Source organism: Cyprinodon tularosa, unplaced genomic scaffold, assembly GCF_016077235.1.
Source record: "Cyprinodon tularosa strain WSP-4 unplaced genomic scaffold, ASM1607723v1 ctg1471, whole genome shotgun sequence".
Taxonomy (NCBI): Eukaryota; Metazoa; Chordata; class Actinopteri; order Cyprinodontiformes; family Cyprinodontidae; genus Cyprinodon; species Cyprinodon tularosa.
In genome coordinates this window covers 120,395-134,172 of record NW_024038300.1, presented here as the reverse complement: position 1 = coordinate 134,172, position 13,778 = coordinate 120,395, and the positions used below count along the sequence as shown (strand labels likewise).

Below are 13,778 nucleotides of genomic sequence, written 5' to 3'. Positions count from 1 at the left end.
GTACAAGCAAGAGAGATAACCGCACCCTGGAGAGGATTGTGAAACAAAACCCATTCAAAAATGTGGGGGAGATTCACAAAGAGTGGACTGCAGCTGGAGTGAGTGCTTCAAGAACCACCACACACAGACGTATGAAAGACATGGGTTTCTGCTGTCGCATTCCTTGTGTCAAGCCACTCTTGAACCACAGACAGCGTCAGAAGCGTCTTGCCTGGGCTAAAGAGAAACAGGACTGGACTGCTGGTGAGTGGTCCAAAGTCATGTTCTCTGATGAAAGTAAATTTTGCATTTCCTTTGGAAATCAAGGTCCCAGAGTCTGGAGGAAAAGAAGAGAGGCACTTCATCCACGTTGCTTGAAGTCCAGTGTAAAGTTTCCACAGTCAGTGATGGTTTGGGGTGCCATGTCATCTGCTGGTGTTGGTCCATTGTGTTTTCTGAGGTCCAGGGTCAACGCAGCCACATACCAGGAAGTTTTAGAACACTTCATGCTTCCTGCAGCTGACCAACTTTTTGGAGATGCAGATTTCATTTTCCAACAGGACTTGGCACCTGCACACAGTGCCAAAGCTACCAGTACCTGGTTGAAGGACCATGGTATCCCTGTTCTTAATTGGCCAGCAAACTCTCCTGACCTTAACCCCATAGAAGATCTATGGGGTATTGTGAAGAAGAAGATGCAATACACCAGACCCAACAATTCAGAAGAGCTAAAAGCCACTATTAGAGCAACCTGGGCTATCATAACACCTGAGCAGTGCCACAGACTGATCGACTCCATGCCACGCCGCATTGCTGCAGTAATACAGGCCAAAGGAGGCCCAACTAAATACTGAGTGCTGTACATGCTCATACTTTTCATGTTCATACTTTTCAGTTGGCCAACATTTCTATAAATCCTTTGTTTTTATTGGTCTTCAGTAATATTCTAATTTTCTGATATGATGAATTTGAGATTTTCATTTGTTGTCATTTGTAATCATCAAAATTAAACAAAATAAACATCTGAAATATATGAGTTTGTATGTAATGTATGAATATAATATACAAGTTTCACTTTTTAAATGGAATTACTGAAATCAATCTACTTTTTCATGATATTCTAATTTTATGACCAGCACCTGTAGGTTTGTGATTTGGGAAAAAATATGAAATATAATGAAGTAGTACAAATTAATATGGAAGAGTCTCTTAGGATTTGTTTATAGTCTTTACAACTGTTCAAAAGCTGCCTCTGCCTCATTGAAACCAGTATACACTCCATCTGGTGAAGGGTAGCTGGAACGGATGCTTGTAACAATACAGGCAGGTAAAACTTTTCTGCTGTCCTTGCCAAGTCTCTCGCCTTTCAGAATCCACTCGAGTACCACACGGTAGGCCACCAACCTGTACTGACTGGGGGGGGGGGGGGGGGGGGGGGGTAAAATGGAGCCATTATTTTAGCAATACAAGTGAAAAAGAAAGCAGTATCTCATCCAGCACACAACCTGGGTGAGATGCTGAGTAAACAGACTTTAGTACTAGCATCACATACAAAAAACTGCACAGTGAGTACCATTAACATTATGTATATATATCATATATATATGATATATATATATCATATATATATGATATATATATATGGTATATATATATCATATATATATGATATATATATGATATACATATATATATAACATATATATATATGATATATATATATATATCATATATATATCATATATATGATATATATATCATATATATATATCATATATGATATATATATATCATATATATATCATATATATATGATATACATATATATATAACATATATATATATATCATATATATGATATATATATATATATATCATATATATATGATATATATATATATATATCATATATATCATATATATATGATATATATATCATATATATATGATATATATATACCATATATATATATATGATATATATATATGATATATATATATATATCATATATATCATATATACACTATATTGCCAAAAGTATTTGCTCACCCATCCAAATTATTGGAATCAGGTGTTCCAATCACTTCCATGGCCACAGGTGTATAAATTCAAGCACCTAGGCATGCAGACTGTTTTTACAAACATTTGTGAAAGAATGGGTCGCTCTCAGGAGCTCAGTGAATTCCAGCGTGGAACTGTGATAGGATGCCACCTGTGCAACAAATCCAGTCGTGAAATTTCCTCGCTCCTAAATATTCCACAGTCAACTGTCAGCTGTATTATAAGAAAATGGAAGTGTTTGGGAACGACAGCAACTCAGCCACGAAGAGGTAGGCCACGTAAACTGACGGAGCGGGGTCAGCGGATGCTGACGCGCATAGTGCGAAGAGGTCGCCAACTTTCTGCAGAGTCAATCACTACAGACCTCCAAACTTCATGTGGCCTTCAGATTAGCTCAAGAACAGTGCGCAGAGAGCTTCATGGAATGGGTTTCCATGGTCGAGCAGCTGCATCCAAGCCATACATCACCAAGTGCAATGCAAAGCGTCGGATGCGGTGGTGTAAAGCACGCCGCCACTGGACTCTAGAGCAGTGGAGACGCGTTCTCTGGAGTGACGAATCGCGCTTCTCCATCTGGCAATCTGATGGACGGGTCTGGGTTTGGCGGTTGCCAGGAGAACGGTACTTGTCTGACTGCATTGTGCCAAGTGTAAAGTTTGGTGGAGGGGGGATTATGGTGTGAGGTTGTTTTTCAGGAGCTGGGCTTGGCCCCTTAGTTCCAGTGAAAGGAACTCTGAATGCTTCAGCATACCAAGACATTTTGGACAATTCCATGCTCCCAACTTTGTGGGAACAGTTTGGAGCTGGCCCCTTCCTCTTCCAACATGACTGTGCACCAGTGCACAAAGCAAGGTCCATAAAGACATGGATGACAGAGTCTGGTGTGGATGAACTTGACTGGCCTGCACAGAGTCCTGACCTCAACCCGATAGAACACCTTTGGGATGAATTAGAGCGGAGACTGAGAGCCAGGCCTTCTCGTCCAACATCAGTGTGCGACCTCACAAATGCGCTTCTGGAAGAATGGTCAAAAATTCCCATAAACACACTCCTAAACCTTGTGGACAGCCTTCCCAGAAGAGTTGAAGCTGTTCTAGCTGCAAAGGGTGGACCGACGTCATATTGAACCCTATGGATTAGGAACGGGATGTCACTTAAGCTCATATGTGAGTCAAGGCAGGTGAGCAAATACTTTTGGCAATATAGTGTATATATGAATAAATATATATATATATATATGAATAAATATATATATGTAAATATATATATATATATATATCATATATATATAATAATATTATTAGCAAGGCATAGGCCTGTTGCACAAAACTTACTATGCAGAGAGCGTGTTGTTTGGTCCTGCGGGTCTTGGCCTCTTTTTCCAATTGATTTTGGGCACATGGAAAAACATCTCCAGAACGCCACGGGTCAGTAATGGTGGATAATCCGTGTTTTGGGTGACACAAAGTCTTTGGCTAGTGCTCTCGGTCTCATCAGTGGAGATATTTACATCCTCCAGTGGTGGCATCAACAAGTCCCAGTCCAAACAGCAAATGCTCTCCTCTTCTGTTGGCATTGCTTGACAATTTCCACATTTACACCACCATGTTTCTGACGCTCTACGTCTGTAGCACAACGGTGTTTGCGGCTCAGCTTGAGCTGCGGCTGCCTCATCCATGTCTCTAAGTTCGTCATCTGTGTATTCTGGTTCATAGAGAAAAGGCTCGGCAAAGAACTCATGCTCTTCCTCAACGCTGAAGTCCTCAGACATTTTTCTTTCGTTGTTTCTTTCTTTGCACAGGTAAACAGCACATTTCTTCTTCTACGCTTGCATTATCGGCAGAGCAGACGCTGAATGCGCACTTTCTTCCGGTTTGGTCTGCCGCGGTTTCCGTAGAATCGTGAGCGCGCATGGGGGCGCTATTAGGAAATCCTATACACTACTGTTTAGGCTCTAAAACGTTCTAAATGACTTCGTTTCGAGTAAATTCTGGATGCTACCCACTCAGGGCACTTGGAATACATTGGACGAGCAGTATGGAGGAATATTGACACGTTTTTGTGGACTTTTGTGGACCTTTCTGTCTCGGGCGCCATAGACCTCCATTATTTGAATGTCAGCAGGCAGAAAGAAGCCTCACAGATCTCCAGATGCATTTGAGATATCAAAAAAGTACTCCAGAGTTTTGTTCAGCATGGGGGTGAGTAGAAAATGAAGGCTAATCATGTTTTGGGTGTACTATTCCTTTAAACTGAACTTCCAATTTTCACCACTGATCTGCGTGAAGTAACATTTCCTGCCACTTCCATCACGGAGCAAATCCCGATGATGAGACATTTGTTCTTTCAATCAACACCCCCCCCCCCCCCCCGCTCCAAGGTGTCCTGGTTTACCCAAATGAAAATATGGTCACCCTACATTGGAGGCCTTGTGCACAATGTGCATAGCAGGCACATATGTCTCGGTGTCCAATGGAGGTGCAAGGAATCTTAAAAGTCACCGTACACCGAAAGTAAAGATAGTCTATTGATATGTTTGTTCGTTTTTGGTACATTTTGAGTTATTTTTGCTACACAAGAGGTATTTTTTGTTAATGAGCTCATTTGTTAATTTATTTTTTCCAATAGCCTACAGAACAGACATTATTATTTCGTTCATTACTGAGGCTGAGTATCATCTGTTATTGGGAGTTGAGAGTTACTGTTAGCTTTTTTTGTTAAGTTAGGGATGTTTAGATGAGACATTATTTCTTTCATCGTGCTTTTTTTCATTCATTACAGGAATTGTTAATCATTTTTAATAAATACAATTTGAATAAAATTATAATTTGTTATTGGAGTTATTGCTGTTGACTTTTACTGAAAAGCACTTTAATAAATCAACTGTAAATATCATGTTATTGTAGGATTACGTAGGTCTATGTTAAGTGAGTGCATGCCAAAGACATCTCTATGCATGGGAACAGAGAAATACTTTGGTCAAATCCATTATAACTTTGCATTATATCAACGTGAACTGAGCATTTGTGTCAATTGCACAAGATTTATGTAATTAACATTGAAGTTTACATTTTTTTTTACAGTACATTTATTGTTCGCTAAAGATTTGTTACTTTGTACAATATTTTTTTTAATAAAGTAAACCTGTTTTAAAATACATGCATGTCGTTTTTAATACTTCATTAAAATCAATTAAAATCGTAATCATCCAAGATAACAAAAAATTTGATTTCATTTTTTTCCAGCCCTATCACTAATGATTGTAAGGCTCTGAAACATTATAAACAAAGGCAGTTCTGTACATTGTGAAGGTGCCTTAGCAAGACCCTTAACCCCACACTGCTTACCGGGAGCTGCACAATGGCAACCCACTGCTCCCCAAGGGGATGGGTTAAATGCAGAGAATTAATTTCGTTGCTGTACTTGTGACAGTGTAATGACAAAAACACAGCTCAGGTGTGACCTAGCTACTCTCCAGACCCAAACCAATAGAGAATCTTGGGAGGGAGCTTAAACTCCATGTTTCCCAGCGACAGCCCAGAAACCTGACTGATCTAGAGAAGATCTATGTGGAGGAGTGGGCCAAAATGCCTCCTGCAGTGTGTGTAAACCTAGTGAAAAACTAACAGGAAACATTTGACCTCAGTAATTGCAAACAAAAGCTACTGTACGAAATATTAACAATGATTTTCTCAGGTGTTAAAATACCTTTTTGCAGCTGTATCATACAAATAAAGTTTTTTAAAAAGTCATGTGATGTCTGGATTTTTTATGTTTTTTTTTAGATTATGTCTTTCACAGTCGACATACACCTACGATAACAATTCAGATCCCTCCATGACTTCTAAGTGGGAAAACTTGCTAAATAGCAGGGTGTTCAAATACTTATTTTCCTCACTGTATAAATATTTACAAAATATTAGTTGTATTCTTCTAACTATCAGTACCAGCTATTCAAAATGTATAATTTAGCACATTTCTCAAGGGAAGAAAGATAAGAATTAAGTTCAAGTTAAGTTCATTGTCCTTTGGTGTGAGTGTGTGTGTGAGACTGGTTGTGTGTCTCTGTGTGGCCCTGCGACAGACTGGCGACCTGTTCAGGGTGTATCCCACCTCTGGCCCATAGACTGACCCCACCGCAACCCTGACAAGGACTAAGTGAGAGAAGCTGGATGGATACATGGTGCTTTTCATAATCGGTCCAAGTTAAATGTGGGAAATTGTTCTAGTTTGTGTGGCACAGAGACAGAAGTGAAAAAATAATCTGCACATCTGCCCACCCTGCCTAGTCAGAGCCTCTCTTTATGCATATAGTATGACATGGAAAAAACTCGGATCTGAGATTAAAAATTTGTACGCAAACTGTGTGTTCAGGCCTGCACATTTCACCTCCTTTGTACACACGATGCAGCTAAAACGTTTTTATTGTCTCATAAATAAAGCGTATATATATAGAGAGAGAGCTACAACTATGATACTACTGTGGATTACAGAGATTTACCATTGGGGAACTGCTGACAAGGGTCTTTGCTGACTGATATCAATTGATTTACAGAGCTTGGAAAGTAGTGCGATATGTTTTCTTTATTGTGAAATTATCGCGTTTTATCTGCGATGGACTGACGACCTGTCCAGGGTGTACCTCGCCTCTCTCCCTTAAACAGCTGGAGATAGGCACCAACCCCCCCTTTGCGACCCCACTTGGGATTAAGCGTGCCAAAAAATGGATGGATGGATATTGCGTTTTATTTCTTGTTCCTCAAACATGCTGGTTTAATGCAGATGCTATTTGCAAGTCTGTTTAAAAGATTAATAGAACTTAGCAGTGGCAGTAATTTTCTTGCAATGTTAACATTGGGCCCAACATCTGTTGGGTGACAGTGGCGTCAGATACAGGAGTTTGCCCTGAAATCAAAGGATTGACGGTTCAAGCCCCGGCTCCGGGTTTCAGTGTCGTTGTGTCCTTGGGCAAGACACTTCACCTACGGCAGCCCCGCTTCTGTCAGTGAGCCCGTGGGCAGCTGTGGCTACAATGTAGCTTGCCACCATCAGTGTGTGAGTGTGTGGGTGAATGAATGTAGTGTAAAGCGCTTTGGTCAGGTTACCTGACTTGAAAAAAGGCGCTATATAAGTACAGGCCAATAACCATTTAACGTAGTGGTGAAGCTCCTTACATAGGATCCAACAGCTGCTGTAGCCGCTCTGGAATCGTTAGTGATTCAAACAATTTCTTTCTCAGGTGACATTATATCAGTGAAATTAAATCTGTGACAACATTTTGCAAAATTTTGCAATTTCAAAGTATTTTCAACAACAAACTCACTTATCTATGACACATTGGCAGTGTCCAGCTGCCAAAACCAGTTAATCTTACCACATGTAAATCTTTCACACCAGAAACTAGCAACATCATGGTGTATCACAGTGAGGTCAGGGAAAAACATCAACAAAAAGGTTATGAAGATCTAATCGGGGATCAGAACAGCCACCATGTTGAAATCTAAGAATCAGAAGTATTGGCCTCCAAGGCTGCAAAGACCAAAAATGATGCAGAATTTTAGCATTTGAGTCTGAATCCCAAACCACTCCCTAACCTCTAATACATAACTATCAAGTGCCACTCCCAATAAATTTTCACTCACAGCTGTGGAAAGCACCTTGATTGAAGGTTGGGGGGTATAAAGGAGAATGGGATGGCTTCTTTTCTCCAATGGAAAAGGAAAACAGTTGTTGCTATGGCAACACAGTGACGCCCCATGTGCATGGCTGTACTGTAGCTCTGTGGCACAGGGTGATATTAATTGAACTTAATTGATCTCACATTGAAGAAATTTACTTACTTCTGCATTTCATTCATGCCGGCATGCTCAAACAGAGGGCTCAGGGTTAGTATTTAGGGGCCGGTTTAGGACTGGATCCTAGTGTCTGCTCTTTTGAGTCCCTGTCGTGCCAAAAAGTGATCCGCTATAAGTTTGGGCGCGTGAGAGGAGGGGCTTGTTTTCAGCAGGAGTCCACCGAGCCTGCCTGTGTTGTTTCAAGTGTCTTTCTCTGTGTTTTAGATTTTGAAATCAAACATTATTATTATCAAACATTATTAACACCAGTAAAACAGTTATGTATGTATGATCAAGGTTACAGCAAATGATTATCTAATTCACCTCTCTCCTCCTTTTCTCCCCATCAAAGGCTTCATTTTGCTTGTTTGCTCACTTAAACATCCACAAATTCTAACTTTTGCTTAGATTTAAAACTATTCCGTCACGTTACCGTACTGTGATCATTGGCGCTTTGGCAATAAAAGTAAGCTTTGGATGACTGATCTGCACTAAATTTGCTTACATTTAATGTTAAGCTTAGATTTTACTGAACTCACTGCCAAAAACTAAAACAATCCACAAAACAATGATAGTGATATGCTCTACTTTATCTCGACTTTTGTCGCAATAACTCCTAACTGATCAATTACTCTATGCAAAGCAATGACGTTGCAGGAAAGAAACAGCTTCTGTATAACAGCAGATAAAACTTCTCAAAGAAGTAAAGAAATTTTGTGCAAAAAAAAAACAAACTATTAACATATAATTGAAAATTAAATAATACATTTTATGCAACAAAAAAATATTTTTGGACATTAATATATTTAATTGTTGGAGGGATGAGTTCAGTAAGCAATTTTACATATTATGTCTTTGAGTGAAATAAAGCAATTTTGTGCCAAAAAATTATATTGTACAGGTGAAAAAATAAGAAATAGTCACGTTTTGGCAAGATAGCAATATTTTGTGGATTTATGTAGATAATTTAAGTGATGAGTGTGTGTTTAATAACATGTGACAATAGGCCTTAGAGTAAAAAAAAAGCAAATTTCATGCACAATTTACATTTTACAGATCAAAAAATGAGCGTTAATCATTTTGACCTTTTTGTGGATATTTAGGATTATTTTAGTATCCGAGAGGGTGAGATCAGCAAGATGTATTTAATATTATGTCTTAGATTGATTTTAGTAAAAGCATTTTAATATTCATATAATAATCATCTCTCTGGTGAGTTAAGGTGTCTTATTTTCTCTAATCAAGAAATGTATTAAGTATGGGAAGTTCAAATCAAGATATGAAAAAAAAATTGATATTAAATCATTTATTAAGTTACATCCAACACACCATAGTTATGTTACAGAATAGTATTGGATTTAAGCAAACTTACTGCAGATACTTCATCCAATCTAAAACACAGAGAAACACACTTGAAACAACACAGGGAGACTGTGTCTTTCTCTGTTTTAGATTGTCAAATCAAACCCTATTAACAGCAGTAAAACTGTTATATTTTACTGACCAGGGTAACAGCAGATTATTGTCTTAATTACCTTTCTCCTCCTCTTCTCCCCATCAAAGGCTCCATTTCTCATGTTTGTCCTCCTAAACATCTGCATATTCTAAACGCAGTTTAGTAATAAACAATATATGCTATTAAAACTCAGTGTACTGAATGGCAACATGATCTATATAGATATAGATGTCTATCTATAGATAGACATCTATATCTATCTATATATAGATATCTATAAATATATACAAATATATATATATATAAATAAACACCTTTATTTGGGTGTGATTAATTATTTCACAGTCGTAATTTATATATATTTACATACATACTTTTATAATATGAATATTATTGTTATAATAAAATATGACATACTGACAAAAAAGGCTTATTGTGTGGCAACCTCTTGGTGTAGAAGCATAATCCAGGTTTCAAATTAAAGGTAACACTTTGAAGTTTCATGTAGACTATTTGGATTATATATCAGGGGTAATTACACAAAAGTTCTTATTTTAAACCATTATAAAAGTGACATTTATTTGCTATTAAAATTGGTACAATAGTCCCCTTCACAAATATATATAGATGTAGCATGTTGAAATCCCCACCTACACTGCTGTGATGGTATACACATGGAAGACTGAGATTTAAAAGATGACCCAAAAAACATAGCTTGGCTAATGCCCTTTGAAAAGGAAGGTTTTATTGAGCTTCTGTGTAATGTACAAGAGAGCGTTGTCCACAAGGCCATCAAAGCGGACAGGAAGGTAGCTGTGGTCATGTAGTAGCGCAGGAATGTCAGCAAACAGGGATGGCAGATCTTCTCCTCCTGCTTACACATTATATAACCTGCAGAAACAAAAACAAAAGTGACCAACAACAAGTATATCAATATGTGATTAAATTTCAATGATACACATGCCCTTTGAAGATGAGCTGGAAAGTTTAAAATGTTTGGCACAACACCATCTTTAAGTGGGACAGTCTGCCCTGTTCAATCAAAATCCTCACTCCTGAAGTGCAGTGAAGACGCCTGTCATTTGCAACAAAACCGTCCCTTCTTAGGGCAAGTTCCCACAGCCTCCTCATCTCTCCATTTTTGGGAAACCTTAAAAACGTGAGAAATGTTCCCAGATGTATAAATTATTGTCACATTTCCAACCCTTTTTTGTTCTTTCAACATTAAGGGTAAGCACAAAAATACACACCTAAATGAAATTTGTTTGGGGTAATTGTATGTATGTATGCACTTGAAAATAACACAACCACACTAAACTACTTATAAAAAATTGTCCAAATGAAACTAATACAAACTTATAAAAGCTTTGAGTCAACAACAATCTTGTAATACTATTATGTCATAGCAAAAGTCTGGCATCTTCCTTTTAATAAACCCAGCAAATTCCTGTAACATAATGTAAGATGTTTTGACAAACCAAATCGATTGGAAATCCTGTGCAATTCTGCCTCTTCCACTGATGTAACGTTGCTGGTTAACGTTAGCAGCTAGCTAAACTGTAACGTTAGCTGCTAACTTACTAACGTTAGGTCTCACTTCGCAGCTTCTTGTTATTAGCCAGCTAACGTTAGGCTAATAATGAAAATACAACACTCAGATTATTGTTAAGCCAACTAATAACTACAACCACATCCACAAAGATTGTAATTTACACCAAAGATTAATTGTCATACAATCGTAATTGGTTTCAGTAAAGCCTATATAATTGACCAATAGTCTCAGCCTTGATAACTTGCGCAAGTAGCCGTGATGCACAACTATGCTGCACGATTAAGTAATTTTTCGACAAGAAAATCTGCAATTTCGACATGTTCAAGCATCAAGAATAATAGCCACGTTCATAATGTTTGTAAGAAACCAAACTGTTTGTAAATCCGTCAAGAATTCAATGAGATAAGAGTATTTGTGTTCGTGCTGATCACTCACCTTACATTAGGTACCACAGAGCACACCAGAAAGCCTGCCTGAGGCAAGATGGCCGCCGGTGATGACGTTTGAGACTCCGCCGTAAGACATCTAGCCTTTATTATGGATATCTATGGTTGCTCCCTCATCACCTTCATGGTCCTGTGTCTCCTGTCCTTCACCTGTCTCTTGCCTGTCAGTCTCGCCCCCTCCTCCCTTTCCTACTCCAGCACCTTCATTCTCATTCTCTACAGCAAACATTAAAAAACGTAAATTTATATGTAACCACCCGCGCAAGGATGAAACAAACTCAGTCCTAAAAAATATACGTTCTTTATTAAACAAATAGACAGAAAATCCTTTACCTCTCCTTCTACGAAACTGATAGCCTAGGGTAGACAATATAATATTTAAACTCTGACATTAGTGGATGGCGGACAAACCCGCATAATCAGAACCAGGAAAGTCGCACACTTATAAAGCTTCACAGCAATCAGGTGAAAAAAAACACTGCACACGATCACCACTCAGCACTGCAGACGATCAGATGCAATATAACATTGTCTACCAGCTCACAGCCTCGTGGGAGAGTGAACAAGGAGAAAACAAACAGATCAATGAAAAAAAGATAAAAAAAACAAAACAGTTAGTCCGCCCTCACAAGTAAACAACGGGACCAAAAACATCAAACAGGGTCGGACTAACTAAAAGAAACAAAACATAAACCTAAGGACAGCAGGAGCAACAAAAAACATCTCTGTAAACAAACAGAAAACACCAAATTACAAAAATAATGCAATCCAAATATTATTTTAATAACTACCTTAAAATCTCTAAAAATACCTGTATCGCGTACACCACCCTCATCTGCCTCTATACACAGCCTGGTCTAAAAAACACGCAGGGCCTCCTAACAAGAAAAAGAATGATTAAAATTTACATTCGTCATAATAAAAGTTCAATATAACCCACACTCTAAAAACACTCACCCACATTCTTGACAAATCTACGTGTGGAACCCAGATACGTCCTGGCATCCCATGGAAACTGACACCTTTTAAGAAAGTTTGCAGCTTCCGCTTTTATACTGCTTGGACCACGCCCACCATACCACCTGTAACATATATTTATGTAAATATCAATCATATTGCTTATAACGTTCCTAATGTAACTGGTTAGCTTAAATCATTAATTCATTACGTGCTTATAACGTTCTTAATGTAACTGGTTAGCTTAAATCACTAATTCATTACGTGCTTATAACGTTCTTAATGTAACTGGTTAGCTTAAATCACTAATTCATCACGGGACCTTACCTCCCTCTCTCTCATCTTGTTTTACTGCTTCCCTGTCTCTGCTTCGTGTGAGGGATTTCCTGATGTCAATCTACAAACCAATGCAGTAATTTTCAGATAGTAGCCTATAAATCATGTGGTTTTACTGGGAAAATAATAAAATTGACAGGTAAGAAACGTCACCAGAACTAAAAATGCGTCGCGGCCGCACAGTGTCCCATCCAACTCAGTTAAGAGCAGCGTGTTAGTTTACCTGCAGTTCATGCAGTGACATGCACTGACGTGGGGGGCGCTATTACGTCCTCAATTTGGAGTAGAAATATACGTCTCCTCCCTTTGGAATTGTTTTAATTGATGCATTAAAAAATGTATTACTGTTGCAAATATTCATTAGATTTATACTGGGGCATGTGCCCCAGTAAATGGGGTCTGGCGACGCCGATGATGAATAGTATAATGTAAATCCTTCCTAAAATCACTCAAAGACATCTTGCTGATCTCACCCCTCCAGCCTTAAAATAATTGACAAAAAATACTTATATAAAAAATTCTAATAACAAAAAGTTAGAATTGCTTATTTATTGACCTGTAAAAGGCAAGTTTTGCCTAGAATTTCTTTATTCCACTCTAAGGCATACTAGTTTCTGAGGCCTTGCTGCCATTACAGATCTTACCCTCTCCAACATCAAAATAATACACACAATATGACTATATTACTTGCCAAAAAGTGAGTAATGCTTATTAACTGACCCGAAAAAAATTTATTTTTGCATGAAATTGCTTTATTACACTGTAAGGCATGTCATATGTTTTACTAAGCTCCTTACTCCATTGCTGAAACAATTGATTAAACTTGTGTAATTGTAGTGGGGAAAAGGTATGCAACTATTCACCCTAGTTAAATAAACAGAGATGGATGGATTTCACTCAGTCGGCACATTTATTCATATCTTTGCAAAGAGAGAACAGTTCATTATTCAGCCCTAATGGCACAGCATTCTGCCCTGTTCTGATCTGGGCAGCGTTTGTTCCCCCTCACTTACAACAATGGAAAAGTAGTCAGAGTCAAAACAAATTACAGACACTTTGGTTAAACAGTAACATGTTATGAATAAACCTTGAGAAATAATCTGGTTTATTATGGGAAGAAACTATGTCTGGTCTACAAACACCAGCCTGCAGAGAA

At 38.2% G+C, this 13,778-nt stretch overlaps 2 protein-coding genes across 3 annotated transcripts in view; one reads left to right on the top strand and one right to left on the bottom strand.

Moving 5' to 3' along the window:
* LOC119779422 overlaps positions 1-13,778 on the top strand; it is a 180,391-nt gene that overhangs the window by 49,889 nt on the left and 116,724 nt on the right. The gene's annotated exons all lie outside the window — the stretch shown is intronic.
* On the bottom strand, positions 1,135-3,866 carry LOC119779425. Its single transcript, XM_038279077.1, has 2 exons — positions 3,376-3,866; positions 1,135-1,392 (listed from the first exon to the last, which is right to left on the bottom strand). Exons 1-2 carry the CDS (start codon positions 3,810-3,812, stop codon positions 1,209-1,211), a joined length of 621 nt encoding a protein of 206 aa, XP_038135005.1. The 5' UTR covers positions 3,813-3,866; the 3' UTR covers positions 1,135-1,208.

Coding starts and splice junctions, on each gene's coding strand:
- LOC119779425 (XM_038279077.1), bottom strand. CDS start 3,812: ATGTCTGAGGACTTCAGCGTTGAGGAAGAGCATGAGTTCTTTGCCGAG. Junction 1,393..3,375: donor AACAACACGCTCTCTGCATA/GTAAGTTTTGTG, acceptor CCCCCCCCCCAG/TCAGTACAGGTTGGTGGCCT.